Source organism: Schistocerca americana, chromosome 8 (assembly GCF_021461395.2).
Source record: "Schistocerca americana isolate TAMUIC-IGC-003095 chromosome 8, iqSchAmer2.1, whole genome shotgun sequence".
NCBI classification, from domain to species: Eukaryota; Metazoa; Arthropoda; class Insecta; order Orthoptera; family Acrididae; genus Schistocerca; species Schistocerca americana.
Window position 1 is genome coordinate 66,023,214 of NC_060126.1, and position 15,672 is coordinate 66,038,885.

Genomic DNA, 15,672 nt, shown 5'->3' on the forward strand with positions numbered 1-15,672 from the left:
ATTTTCTTCGGTCGGGACTGTGTGTCGTGTTGTCCTCACGTTCGTATCAGGGTATGGCTTGGCACTTCTTGAATGTTATGAGTTGTTGCAACACACTGTCGTATCTGCCACTGCTGAGATGGCTGTATGGGGACGTCCCGAAAGCCAATTAATGAAAAGAGAAAGAAAACCTTGTGTCAGAAGACCAGAATAGCGAAGAGCATGATAGTCAACTCACGTTTATGTGTTGGTCAACGAATTCGACTGATCTGAACCCGATAGAACACACGGTCGATGCTATCCAACGCCAGCTCCGCGCTCGTTCAACGGTGAACAATAATTAACCGGAATTGTGCGTAGTCATGTGGTGCCTCATACCTGTGGAAACATACCGAGGATTTGGCGAATCCAAGCCATGCAACATTACGTCGCAAAAGCAGACAAACGCATTATTAAGCAGGCGTTCGTAATGTTTCGTGTCATCGCTGTATCATTAGCGAAGGAAGGGTGTCAACCTGAGCGAAGCAGGAAAGACTTTGCAGTTAGGTAGTTCAGCGTATCCCTCGGGGTCTCCCACCCACCAGTGTCGTGCGACCTTACGTGATTCACTCTCTTGGGCACAAGGGATGCCGACTTCTTTTTCTTTTTTTTTCGTTAACTTTCATGGGCTTTGTAAAAGTAATTGAGGAACAGCAAACACTCCAGCACGATCAATGGTGCTTATGTTTCACAGAGCGGTCAACTCGTGTAAACAGGATCTGGATGCAGTTGGTGTACGAGTGCACTAGCTTGTACTTTCCTGGAGAGTATAACCGTTTAAGGGGGGCTGTGGTGATAATACTATGGCACAGTACAGTTTCGCTACAAAGGATATTTTTAATTTAGAAAATCGTGCCATAAGTGGTCTCAGTTTACGACCGTCGTTTGATAATCAGACCAGTCGTTCTCTGATGTCGCAGGGAACCTGCTATCTCTTTGTCTTTAACAAGACGCCCTTATCGAAAATGTTGTACGTGTTATTATTTCGTGTTAGAGCAGTGAATACTACAAACTTTTTAATGCCCTCAGGCTCGCATTGTGTGCTCCAGCTTTTTCCGAGGCACTCCGTATGAACACTTTCGCGTTGCCTTCCGGGAGCCAACGCGTTCACAGAGCGACCAACGTTTGTTTTCTCGAAGAGGACATGATGTCGCTGTATGTCGGAGTATAAACTTTTGCTCTAACAGCCTTTGGCGAACATCGATCTGCACTTCCACGGCTTCCCCCGCTAGCACATTCTGTGGTAGTGGAATTCGTGGCTTCTAGACGTATCAGAAAGGCCTTCTGCTGCAGGATGAGGCAGAGGCGGGCAAATAACGGCCTGCGAGTCACGTGCGACTCGCAAAGGGTTCTTGTGAGCCCCGCCAAGACAGTAAGAAAAATCCGCCTCGAAACGAGATTTCCTTCCTGTGCGCTAGGGCGGCCATGTTAAGACGCATGCGCAGTGTAGTTACAATTCGCGCCAAACAAGTTCACACTCGAAGCTTTCAGTGATGGCAGCGACTGTAAAGGCGTTTCTAATTTACGGTCGCCCTCATCGGCCACCACGCCCAGTGTCTGTGTGGCTTGCGCAAACTGTACGATGCGCAGGGATTTTTCGGTTGACATGGTTCATTTCCATTCTCTCTGTGCAACGGGAAATGTATAAATTTGCAACTTTCGTGAAATAAGGAACCCTTCGGAAAAACTTAGAATAAGCGATGAATGTTGTGTGTTTAATGAAGGATAGACTTTTTCTGAAGTGCAGAGTTAAGCAGTGAATCCCGTTATTTTAAAAGGTCCTCCGCTATCACAAAGTGCTTCTCGAGCTGGAATAGTTGCCCACCCCTGTGTTAAGTGCGTGTTAGAGCTTTGCGGTGCGCAGTGCCTTGTTCTTATTCCTCGTGTCATCAGATTTCTCACTGGTTTGATGTACCCCAAAACTATTTCCTTACTTGTGCCGACCTCTTCATCTCAGAGTAACTCTTGCACGTAATTTCATCAATTATTCGTTGGATATATTCCAGTTGCTGTCTTCTCGATATGTTTTTTAGGCCTGACAGCTCCCGCATACGTCCATTGACCCAAAAAAGAACCTCATCAGTTCTTGTCTTGTAAGTACACATAATTTTCAGCATCTTTCTTCAAAGCCACATCTCGTTTTACAGTCACTTCCATTCAATTCTGTGCTCCAACCGCACATTCTGGAACTATCTTCCTTAAATTAAGAATGATGTTTGTTTTTGGTAGTCAGTCTTCTACAATACGTTCCCCTTGCTTCGAACATCACGTGTTATTTTGTTTCCGGGGTTGCAGAATTCCTTCTCTTCGTAGTCCCCAATTTTGATGGTAAGTTTATTGCTAATCTCATTCCCGTTACTCACTGCTTTCGGCTTCAAATTGCAGCCATAGTGTCAGTAGCGCTGCACTTACGAACGAAATCTTTTCTAGATTTGAATGTTCTGAATGGACTTTGGTGTCATCACATTCGTCACATTCGACTTGGGGGGGGGGGGGGGGGGGGAGCGGTGCGGTTTAGTGTCATCACTGGGACGTACCATTTTCCTTTAGTATATTGTAGCTACAGTTTGTCGAATGTTCGGAAGTGTGATTTTGATCAGGATGTTGAGTGTTGTTGGATTGTAGATGTTAGGAGAATAGCACAAGCTCATTTGCGAAAAAAAGGGAACACCTACTTGACTTGTGCATAAGACGTGTGCTGAGGGGTCAAGACTCAGTTCATTTCTTAATTGGGAATTTCTTGGGGTTGAGGATTTACGAGAGAAGCCACGGTTTGAGTACAGTAACCAGTATGGCAAACAGTAAAGAACAAAAATGGTGCCGCGCGGTCTTGGGCGTTTTCTCACGGTCCGCGCGGCTGTCCCGGCGGAGGTTCGAGTCCTCCCTTGGGCATGGGTGTGTGTGTTGTCCTTAGTGTAAGTAAGATTAAGAAGTGCGTAAGCTTAGGGACCGACGACCTCAGCATGTTTGTCCCATAAGACCTTACCACAAATTTCCAAAAATTTCCAATAAAAATGGTGAAATTGCCTGACTGTTAAAAACTTACCTTCAAACTCGTATCTTTTGCAGTCAGTGCTGTTAGCAATTGAGCTATCGGTGGTCAACTCCCGACCCGCCCTCGCAACATCACTTCTACCGTTGCCCTTCTCCTAGTTTCCAAACTCTACACAAGTCGAACAAAAGCGTTTGGAGTTCAGAGTTAGAGTCCTGGTGAGTCTGAGGCATTCAGTTTTAACGTCCCAAACAACCGCCTGCATTCCGCTGCGGACACATATAGCGTTTTATTCGAGACATCCTCAAAGTTTACGAGGTGTCATCGAAAAGTTCTCGACAACCATCAATTAAAAATTAGCAAGATGTTATTCTGTACCACCACCTTTAAATCAGTCTCCTTACTCACTTTTAACGGTTTCTCCACTCTTAGGTAACTGCTCTGTATTCCCATTCCCCAGCTTCACGATCATGGCACCCCTTCCTCTTTCAGGTCTCTCTTCCCCATTATTCCAATTACTCCCACTCTCGATGTTAATTTCGGTCGTCTGCGCTTCGTCCTTCCTGGCGGCGATCATTCCAAGATTGCTTTTGTCTATCGCCCTTTGCTCCATTCGTCGTGCATGGACGTACCATTGAAGATGTGTGGTCTCTAATCTTTGCACAACTGGTTGTTCCACATCCATTATCTCCCTAATTTCCTCATTTCTTTTCCGCATTGTTCTGAATATCCGGTTTGCCTCCCTTGTTCCATCCGTCTCTACTGCCTATAGCCTGCTTATCTTCCGCCGCCGTAGCCCCCCCCCCTTCCCGATCCATCCTTCTGCATTGTATGCTATTATACTTTTCACTACTGTTTGCAAAATACTCTTCTTTGTGTCGTTTGATATTTTCAGGCGACACAGAACCCTATTTAGCATTTTAATTGCCCATTTTGTCTGCTGGATGCTGCATTCCACATCTGCCTCACAGCTTCCATAGGAATCGTAAATCGAACTAGAGTATTTAAACTACTTTATAGCTTTAATAGATCCTTACGGCAGTACTATAACACTTCCATATCCTCCCACTACTAGATATTCTGTTTTGCTCATATTTATTGTTAGCCCGCCTCGTTCAAATGCTACCATTAACTTCTTTATCATAAACTTGGCATCCTCTCTACTTTGTCCTATCAGTACCTGATCTTCGTCATATAGTATTGAGTAGATAGTACCTTACTGGAAAGGAAATCCCATGCTTCCGCATGACTGATTCCACCATTCCATTATATACTATTATATTTTTTAAACATGATCGGGGACATACTGAAGTCCTGTGTAAGTCCTGTCGAATGTTTCACTCAACTTTCTCCCTAATTTAACTGCTGCGTACGGTTGGTATAGTCTTTGAATTAGGGATATCACCTATATACACCATCACTTCCAATAGTCCGTTGATGGGGCAGATTTATACGCTTTTTATAAATCCACAAATAGTAGGTTTATTTCCCGACTCTCAGAATACACCTTCTTACTTATTTGTCCAAGGCTAAAAATATGATCCATACAAGATCGTCCAACTGCAAAACGTGCCTGCTCCTCTCGCATCTTTTCCTCTACTTCATTCTCCAGCCTGTTTTTCAGTACATCGCTACAACATCTGCTGACAGTAGCTATACCACTAATTCCCCTATAGTTGTTTGGGTGCCTCTTGTTTCCTTTTTTGTAGATATCACATATGTATGATACCAGTCCTTTGGTATTTTGACTCCCTCCACAATCCAGCTGAATAATTTACATGTAAGTGTCACCATTTGAAGGGCCCATATTTCCACAATCCAATCACACCGTATCTCGGCCCATTTGTCTTTCCATTTCTTGCATTTTTCAGCATCTCTTTTTCCTCTTCGTTTAGTATAGATTGTATATTACCTAACGTGCGACATTTGTTGTAGACTCCTATCACGTTGTTTCTTCTTTTTTCTATGAGAGGTTCTCCAAACTACTTTTTCCACTGCCCGGTAGTTATAGGCTGCATTGGGTGCGGGATTTCTAGCCATTTTCGTCTTCCTTATCATTCTCCATGCCTATGCCGATCTTCTATATCCAAGTGAATGTTCTGTTTCCCCACATAGTCTTTCCCATTCCCCTTCCTTACACTTTGTTATTAATGTCTTAGCCTCATTTTAGATATCGTGTACATATTCCAGTCCTGTTCACTCCCAGAGCTTAATCGTATATTATATAGTTTCTTCTTTTCCTCGTTCACCTCCAACAACTCCATGATCGTCCATTCAATTCTTTCTCTTCTCTGCCTTTCACTTCCTAACGCCTCCTCCGCGCTTCCGTAATTGGCTGTTTCAGGAAACTGTATAACTCATTGCACTACAGTCCTCCTCCACTACATCCAGTCTTAGATTTAATCTTTCTGACACAAACTTTTCACACTCCCTTTGTGATCGAATACACGATAACAAGGTTTCTATCACTTTTTGAATGCATCCTGAAAGTGTTTCTTTGCTAGGCTGTTTAGTACACGCTGTTAATCCGCTCGAATCTCCCTCTTTGTATCAAATCTATCTCCCTTCATCTTTATTTAATCTTGTGAACGATGAAGAGCCGGCTGGTGTGGCCGAGCGGTTCTAGGTACTTCAGTCTGGAACCGCGCGACCGCTACGGTCGCAGGTTCGAATGCTGCCTCGGGCAGGGATGTGTGTGATGTCCTTAGGTCAGTCAGGTTTACGTTGTTCTAAGTTCTAGGGGACTGATGACCTCAGAAGTTAAGTCCCATAGTGCTCAGAGCCATTTGACCCAAAGATGAAGAAGTGAGACGGGGATAAGTCCGGGGTGAGTACAACGTTGTCAGCACGTGACAGATTTTCAAAGGGACTTATCGTGGTCTACATTTGGCTGACTGGTTAAATGGCGTAATATCCAGATCTGTGGTGATTCAGACGGGACAGTGACCTTAAATATTTAAGTGATTAACTCATTTCTAAAGTACTCAGACGTCTGAAGCTGTTTTATCCACAGGGGTTGGATTCTTTAAAGAATCGGGGGTTTGCTGATACGCAATGCTTGATTTGTGGCGGTGTGCGCCAGTACTCCGTATCCATAATTGTGAAGGAAAAAAATCAGAACCCCAGATTTTGAGATGTGGTACGGTAGAATATTAGAGAAAAACGATGATGAGTCATTTGCACTTCGCTTTCAGTTGAACAGACACGATTAAGGGGATACGGAATCACCTATCCCCGCAATGTTAATATATGCCTACTATAGGGAACATTTTCTCACAAACTACTGGAGACAGAGAGGTAAAAATTTTACTGTATGTGCATTCATATGTTACAACAATACTGAAACAACAGTTTATTGTCAAAGTATTTTCTTACAGAGATATTGTACATTTATTTTTAAGTAAATTTTTTCCATCGCTTTTTACTAGACTATCACCCCTAAGTCTTTTGTAAATCAAGTAATTAAAAAATCGTTGTTTCAGTATGTAATAGGGACCTATGTCACTACGTCATAAAAATTTCAGACTTCTAGGTTGACCAGTACCTGAGATAATGTTCCTAGATGAAGTAAAAAGTAAACTTACGGGAAACGGAGAAAGAAGATTAAAACATTCCTGATCCGTAGCTAATACCCCCTTCACAGTCTTCATAATCATCTTCAAGTCTTCTTTTGGCACCCCTCTGCACCTGTCTTGCTTTTTTCACTAATGTCTTGATTATATTATCAGCATGCCTTAGTCTGTGCTGATCTAAAAAGAACGTAGCACGTACCGTACGGGAACCAACACACATACCCAACTTTTGAAGGACCTGGCATTTAGTTATATTTCCAAGATTGAAGGTTGCCACAGCATCATACACACTAAAATGTAGTGTATTAATTCCGACAAACACTGTTTTTGGGAGACGATGCCATATCACACTATTCAAGCACTCGTTGGGGTTCTGCGTTTTTCCGTGAAGACATTTCATCAGAAGACTTCTGTCAGCCAGATCTCTGAAAATGGGCTTTATTTCTGCCATGATGGCTGATGGTAGACTGTGGTGGTGAATGTATTTCTCTCCTGTTGTTAGTCCCCTATTGTATTTACACCAGCTGTTTTCACCTTTGGGGCACAAACCATGTTGTGGATGCTCATCCGTGGATGCGGTGTGGAAATATAAAGCCCATATAGCTCTCCTCATTTCTTCAAGATTGCCTGTATTTTGCCTGATTGCAAGGCCATAGCAGTTCTGAATGTGGTCTATTATGGAATCAGTCAATCTTCCTCTGCCATCCAAGGTTTTCCCATCATCTAGTTTTTTCCCTTTCATAACTGATTTTAACCTTCGCAGCCTGGCACCCATTCTCTTCTGCACATGTCCTATACATTCAAGTTTGCTTATATTTACACTGTTCCCATATGGTTTGCTTTCCAAAACTTCTTTGAATGCTTTAGAGTCACCATCTCCCAGATATTTGACATAGCGAACATTATACCACTGTGAAGAGCGATGAAAAATTTTCTTCACCCCAGCAACCTCCATGCCACCACTACTACCATAATAATTAGCAATACAGTCATCACTGTGTTCATTTTTCAGCCTGCCTGTGCACCTACAGTATTTAGACATTATTGCAACATCAATAACCTTGCCAGTATCAACACTAGTTGCTGTTACAACACCATTGTTGGAGGTGTGGCCCCTTTTCTGTCACGTGCCATCAAACGCCACTGTGAGGTCACGACTGCCGTCATTTTCTTCCACTGCTTCTTCCACAGCAACCTGCATTGACTTCTGTGCTACATCTACAACTGCAGATCCTAGTACATAATTGTAAGCTTCAAACTTTGAAGGTGCACTTGGAAGATTTAGAACACCACATAGCATATCACCAGCTGCTTTGCCCTTACCAATTGCTCGCAATCCATAAACTAACCTAATATTTACACTATAAAGTTCAGTTTTCTTGTATCCATTATTTACAGTTACTGAAACCGAACTTGGAAACTTACAGCTGTATTTACAAACACTGCATATTAAATTAAACTGGGCAGCCAGGCCAACATGGGATTCTACTTTCAGAGAAACGTTTCCATGACATTTCTTGCAGCACAAACTGTTTTCAAGAGCTTCACACAATATATTCGTATCAATGAGTTCAAAAACTTCATTCCCTCTATCAAGTAAATTATATTTCTCTTCCAAATCTCTTAGTTTTTTATGAGAAGCACTGTTTTCATTTGGTGTAAGTTCGTTCGGCAAATCAGTAATAAGTGGATTCACGTTTTCCAACAGTGATGATGATGAACTGCTTTGCTTTGCTAATGAATCATTATTTCTTTTCTTTTGCCAGTTCACACGCTTTTTAAATACTTTTGCTTTAGCTCTAGGCATTTTCACTGCGAAAAATGAAGCACTAAATACGAAATAACTCAACAACAACTACTTTCTTATATCACACTGTTTACAAAACAGTCCCGCCACAAAGTCAAAGAGTAACTTGAGGAAACCAGAGAGAAACATTTTCGGGCAACTAGTGTATAAATAGTCGCTGGAAACCGGGATATTTGAATTCATGTCACTTTAAAGGTACTGCCAAAAAGTTCATGGTCAGCCACGAGAGACGTGTATAACTAAAGCGCAATACCCGATCTCACAAATATATAAAAATAAAATAGTTATAATTGTAGTAGAGCTATGTATGATACGTCATTTTAAAGAGGAAACATGGCAGAATATAATACGCCAATAAAAAAAAATTCGATTTTTTAACCCAAAATCCGATTCCGTATCCCCTTAAAGAACTTCGTGAGTGTTTTTGGCAATTATGAGAACTTTGGCGTAAATTGTGAAAACAGAACAAAGTATCCCACAAATTAGTTTCCGTTGAAAACTACCGTTAAGAAAGTTCCAACGTCAACTAGTGAATGTGAATCTGTTCATTATTGACGGTAGAGCCAATCTGTTAACAGAAACTGTTTCTGTACTACTTTTTCTGAAACTGAATGGCTCACCGCTGATTCGGTTTTAGTATGTCACTTTTTCTAATTTTTTTTCTCTGCAGCATTTGACAAAGAATAACGCTTTTTTAAAACAACGATAATTTGAAGTTGATATACAAATAAAATTTTGTGGTTTTAAGAAGATTGTGAAAAGTGATAGGATACAAGAGAGATTTCTTAGTGTCATCGCCGATTGTTACTGGCGGTGAATACCTCGGAATGGTTTCTTCGAGCTGTTGACTGCTAGTCACAACAAAAAAGTTTAATTAATAGTAGAGAAATGATATTGCTAATCCTCTGCATTAACTTTAGGTACTCACCCGTTTACAATATTAGGTGCTTTCTTATCTCGATTGCCAGCACCTTACACTGCATTTACTCCAGTATTCGCTATCCTTAACTATTATTTGACTGATATGTAAAATTTGCCAGTGCATTTTGGCATGCTATGTCTGATTCCTAATTGTAGGTGTCTTATTTGCTGCTGCATGTCGTCTTGCTCCTGCTCCTGTTCACTGTTTTCGCTGTTACTGTAGGTGTCGCTATCCAGCTTCTGGAGAATTGTTGTTACGTTGCATATAGGCATGTCTGTTATGTCGTGTCCGCAGGTACTCTTCATGTGTAGTTTTCGAAATACTGTTTGTTAGTGCATTTAGTTGTGTCCATTGTTCCTCGTCTTTTGTTGTTGTGTATGTCCGTGTGTGTGTGTAGTCTAAGTGTAGTGTATTTCTGTTCTTCGCGTATTGCTCGCAGAAGAAGAAAGTGTGTTCTGGGGAACCTTCTTCCCAACATGTACACGTAGGTCTCTGTCTCAGACTCGCGCAGTTTAGTGCGTGGGATAAGGCCCGCGCCCAGTTAAGAAATGTGCCATATTGTGGCTATAATCGATACGTTTCTTCCTCAATCGCTCCCTTATGTGAGGGAGTAAGTCGTACAGTCTGCTTTGCCTCTCACATGCTACTCACCTTGCCACGTATCCAAACTCCATCTTTTAAGGTGACATCGTGTGTACTCGTACTCCAGTTATTGTGTGTACCTTATCCAGTGTCCCCATATTTAACCTTGCAGCTTTGTATTTTATCGTGACATCCATGAGGCATATTCCGAGTGCCACACACAGTGCCTCCACAGAGGTGGTGCCGAAGGCTCCAGATAGCCTCGGTAGGACACTTCTCTGCCCTCGTCTGAACTGTTGCTGTGTCGATGACCAGGTTCAGCCTGTATGCCTACGTGCTAGTTGCAAAGCTGAGTACTGATTGGAAGAGCGCACAGTGGTAGGTCCGTATGGCTGGTAGAAGTAGCCTGTACTGTTTCAGATTTAGCCTCAGCAGGTTATGTAGTATTTTTCTGCTTTGTCTGTAGTTAGCATTACGTGGAAATTCAATTTCTCATCCATGTGTACCCCAAGATGGCACGTAGCATGTGCTCTTTTGATGTTTCTGTCCCCTATTTTAACCGAAGGATTTCTATGCGGTGATCATTTTGGTATTGTGTGTGTCGTTTTGTTTCTGACTATCCTACGTCAGTTGTTGTGGCACCACTCTGTAATAGTTTGTAGTATTCCACTGGTTTTCTCTTCTGGCTGAATTCTGTCGCTTACACTGACTGCAAGTAATGGGTCATGTGTGTAGGCGACAATTCCGTGCGACCTGTCTTTCCATCTAGAAACTGCAGGAGTGGTTCGATTGTTATATCCTAGAAGGTGGGGTCGCAGCTGGACCGTCGAGGGCAGCCTTCGGTAATTCTTTTGATTAGTTTCCGGCTGCCTGTTTGCGATAAGACTTCCCGGTCTATAGTTATCTAGGAAACTGCTGTACGGTGATTCCGGTACCTCCAGAAGCCTTAACATTTGAAACGTTCCAGAGGTTATCGAATGCCCTGGCAACGTCGATCATTATTACCGTGGCGTCTTTTTTTTTTTTTTTTTTCTTCTTCTTCAGGTTCTTATGGGACCAAACTGCTGAGGTCATCGGTCCCTAGGCTTTCACACTACTTAAACTAACTTACGGCGCGCGTGCACTCAAACCTCCGGGGGGGGGGGGGGGGGGGCGAACCGTGGCAAGGCGCCATAGACCGCGCGGCTATCCCGTGCGGTCGTATTTCTGCGTTGTAGTATCAACTAGGTGTAAGGGCACGATCGGCGCCACGCCACTGTGGAACTGGTGTCAGTAGCGCGTCGCGTGTGGCTGTTGCAGCTCGACGTCGTCGGTGGCGGCGTACGGCCGGCGGCACCTGAGCCTGTCGGAGGCGGACTCCGGGCTTGGCGCCTCGTCGCGCTACAGCTCCGCCTCTGGCTCCAGCTTCAGCCTCTCGTCGTCGTCGTCGCGCGAGCGCAGCGAGGCGCGCGAGACCGCCTACTCGCGGGCGTCCAGCCGGTCGCGCGCCGACTCCGGCGCCACCTCGGCGTCGGCATCGGCCTCTGCCGGCTCGTCGGCCGGCGTCTCGGGCGGGCGCGCCCCGCGCAGCTCGACGGCGGCCGCGCTCGACGCCGTCCAGGACCTGTACAACAAGTACTCGCCGTCCGCCTACCTCGCCGAGCGGCCGCCGCGCGCCACCGCCGCCTCGACCACCGCGCAGCGCTACGCGCCGGCCGTCGCGGCCACGCGGACAGAGGTAATTGGCCGCGAGCAGTCCCCGGCCTCTTCCTCGTCCGCGTCCTCTTCCTCGGCGTCGTCGGACGACGAGGCGGCGGCCGCGGCCGGCGCGGGCCCCGCGCCCCCGGGGGCGGCGGCGGCGGCGGGGGCGGCGAGCGGCGGCGGCGACGAGCCCGCCCCCGTGTCGGAGGTGCGGCGCCGCCTGGACTCGGTGTCGGCGTCGCCGTCGCCGCCCCCGCAGGGCGCACCGCCGGCCGCGGCCGCGCCCGCCCCCACGGTGAGCGTGATCCAGCAGAACGGTACTAGAGTCCGCAGGCGCATTCTCGTCACGCCGGGGCCCGACGACGGCGACGAAGGCGACGGGGAGCGGCCGGCGGCGGCGGTGGCGGCTGCGGCAGCGGCCGACGGCAGCGGCGCGTCCCCGTCGCGGGTCGCAAAGGCAAAGAGCAGGGCGGACTCGAGCGATGAGGAGAGCTCCGACGAGGAGGCGCGGGACCGCGTGGTCGCGGGGGCGGCCCGCCTGGGCACGGTGCGCCGCCGGCCCCCGTCCCAGGCGGCCTCCGCCTCCTCCGCGGGCTCCGCCGCCCGCTTCGACGGCCAGCCGGTAAGTGCGGCCGGGACCTGCCCGGGCCACGGGCGCTCCTCTCTGTCCGCCCCGACCTCGCCCTCCTCCCCTCCCCTCTCCTCTCACTACGTCCAGTCACCGGCGAGAGCTTCCCTTACTGTATAGCGGAACACTGCGACAGATTGCTAATGTAACTGCGTAGGCTTCCGCGGCCACAGTCAGGCGATATAAATGTTTCCCGAGTATCGCACCACGTCATAATGTCTGATGAGATTTAACTGTGAACAGTCGCTTGTATTTTGTCATCGCCTCTCACTGAGCGTGACGTTACGTCATAGTTCTAAATGGTCTTTGTTGTGACTGGTCACTCGATGTGCAAGGAGCGGCAACGTTACTACAGTAGGTTGCAATAGTGCACGGAGTGGGAACCAGCTGTTGTCTACCGCTTCTTGCATTGTTTGCTATGGGTGGTGCTCGTCGGCGGATGAGGTGTGGACCTACTACTGGACGCAGGCGGCTACTCCCCGTTAGCGCCCGAGGATAGAGGTGGAGCCCCTCCACGCCCACACAGGCATGATGCCCAACACAGTAGGTCTACTGCCATCTCTGCATAAGGGTTAGTATTCACTAAAGTGAGGTGTCGCAGGATGTGGGTACTCCGATGTTTGCGTACGTCTGGTTAAGGTTAACCATTAATACGCGCTCATCTGGAGATAGATTGGGTCGAAATCGAATGAAGGGTAGCGGTTTAAAGGGCAGAGGAAAAAAAAGTGCCAAGGGAAAAGCCAAGGAAAAAAACCTCTGCGATAGTTAGGTCGGGTGGTAAGAGCAGTAGCGGTTGCATTGCTGCCTGCGATAGGTTGTGTAAGGATAGGCTTTGTTAGTAGTGGGTATCATGCATGTCGATACCTTGACGTTGTGCAGTTGTGTTGGTCGGAGGCTGGCGCTGGGTGCCGGTGTAGGGTCCTCGTTCGGCGTCAGCAACCTGCAACAGTTAGGTTTGTTATCGATCTTGTGTCCGACAGGTCATATACCGGAGGCACAGTGTGAGGGAATGTTGGGAGATTGTTTGTGCGTCTGTGGGCAAGCTCGTCGGTGTCCCTGCTGTAGCCTGTTGGTCGGCTCTAATAGCAGCTGCTGGTTGCCAGTCAGTGTTGCTGATATGCAGGGGCTTGCCGACGTTCGTCGCTTGTTTGCGTATGTTAGTTTACCATAGGTGGCTATGCCCTAGCTGGCAGTGTCTTTGGCCGCTTGTGCTTCCACCTATGGTTGTGATCGTAGTTTCCCTGAGTGAGAATGAAAGGATTGTTCGAGTGTCTCGAGTTCCTGTATAGTCGTGTTGCGTGTTTTTTGAATGCTTCCTTGAGGGTATCGAGGCGGTATTCATGGTGAAGATCCACGGTGCGTGTGTACCGTGGAGCGTTGCTAATGATTCGTAGCACTTTGTTCTGTATGATCTGCAGGCGGCGCAGTCGTGTAGGAGCTGCATATCCCCAGACGGGAGCTGCGTACGTCATCAGAGGTCTAATCAGTGTCATGTATATGGACCTCGACACCCTCCTATTCAGTGTGCTTTCCCTGTTGAGCATTGGGTAGAGCTGTTTGAGCCTCGCGTGCGCTCGGTTGGCAACGTACTCAGTGTGGTCCCCCCCATGTAAGTTTCCGGTCCAGCCAAACACCTAGGTATCTGACTTTCTCTCGGAAACGTATTGGGCGTGTATGTAGTGTTATCAGTCTACAGTGTTGATGTTTGCGCGGTAGTTTCGGTCTGCGTGGGAACTGAACTGCTTCGCACTTGTCGACGTTTACTTTAATACGCCATCGCTCCAACCAAGGCTCAGCTGTTCTGAGTGCTGTCTGTATTCGTGAATTGATGTTCGACGGTTTCCAATCTTGTACAAGGATGGCGGTGTCATCCGCGTAGATGGCTAACGTCGTGTTTCGTGTCGCTGGGAAGTCGTTAATGTACAGGTTAAACAAGATGGGCCCTAGGATGCTTCCTTGGGGTACTCCAGCTTGGATACCATGTTGTGTTGATTGTTTATCCTGCACGTTAGTGTTGAAACACCTGTTCGTGAGATATGAGTGCATGAGACGTACGAGTCCGTCCGGGAAACCAGCTTCGCTTAGTTTGCGTATGAGTCCGTTGTGCCAGAGACGATCGAAAGCCTTTTCGATGTCCAGGAACACGGCCCCTGTGGCTTTGTTCATGTTTTAGCCGTGTGTTATATGTTCGACTATGTGGAGGAGTTGTTGTGTTGACGAGTGGTGATTCCTAAAGCCGAATTGCTCCGGTCTTGGAGTGTCATTGGCGATGCAGTGCCTAGTGATACGTTTTAATATTACCTTCTCAACGATCTTGCTGAGCGAACACAGCAGACTGATGGGTCGGTAATCTACATCTACATCTACATCTATACTCCGCGAGCCACCTTACAGTGTGTGGCGGAGGGTACTTATTGTACCACTATCTGATCCCCCCTTCCCTGTTCCATTCACGAATTGTGCGTGGGAAGAACGACTGCTTGTAAGTCTCCGTATTTGCTCTAATTTCTCGGATCTTTTCGTTGTGATCATTACGCGAGATATATGTGGGCGGTAGTAATATGTTGCCCATCTCTTCCCGGAATGTGCTCTCTCGTAATTTCGATAATAAACCTCTCCGTATTGCGTAACGCCTTTCTTGAAGTGTCCGCCACTGGAGCTTGTTCAGCATCTCCGTAACGCTCTCGCGCTGACTAAATGTCCCCATGACGAATCGCGCTGCTTTTCGCTGGATCATGTCTATCTCTTCTATTAATCCAACCTGGTAAGGGTCCCATACTGATGAGCAATACTCAAGAATCGGACGAACAAGCGTTTTGTAAGCTACTTCTTTCGTCGATGAGTCACATTTTCTTAGAATTCTTCCTATGAATCTAAACCTGGCGCGTGCTTTTCCCACTATTTGTTTTATGTGATCATTCCACTTCAGATCGCTCCGGATAGTAACTCCTAAGTATTTTACGGCCGTTACCGCTTCCAATGATTTACCACCTATGGCATAATCGTACTGGAATGGATTTCTGCCCCTATGTATGCGCATTATATTACATTTATCTACGTTTAGGGAAAGCTGCCAGCTGTCGCACCATGCATTAATCCTCTGCAGTGGTCTTTCCCTGGCTTCCTGAACATCAGGACCTTGGCCGCCTTCCAAAAGTCAGTGAAGTGTTGGTGTTTCAGGATGGCATTCGTTGAGTGTGTGAGGTATTCTCCCCCGGGTCACGTGTCGCTGGTGCGGCCTCCCGGTCTCTGTGCCTTGGCAGCCACGAGGGTGCAACTGCGTATCCGTCCTCTCTGTCCGCGTCGCTAGCGTGTTTCATTACTGTTACGGCTTCTCTCGCGTTTCGACAAGACCGGCTGCTCGACGAGTACGCGGGCTTCTTTAAATTAGGTATCCTCGTCGGCATTCGGCCACTGCAGACTCGGTGTGCTGCCCCAGACGAATGTAGCGCCGGCGTCCTCGTATGCGTG

The 15,672-nt window shown here is 46.9% G+C and overlaps 1 protein-coding gene across 6 annotated transcripts in view; it reads left to right on the top strand.

Moving 5' to 3' along the window:
- The window catches only part of LOC124545483 (ubiquitin carboxyl-terminal hydrolase 2-like), a 404,422-nt gene that overhangs the window by 283,040 nt on the left and 105,710 nt on the right, over window positions 1–15,672 (top strand). For all 6 annotated transcript variants that reach the window (XM_047124421.1, XM_047124419.1, XM_047124422.1 and 3 more), the window contains one exon: window positions 11,193–11,610. In XM_047124421.1, the coding sequence (XP_046980377.1) occupies window positions 11,193–11,610 (418 nt within the window). The remainder of the gene's footprint in view (window positions 1–11,192; window positions 11,611–15,672) is intronic.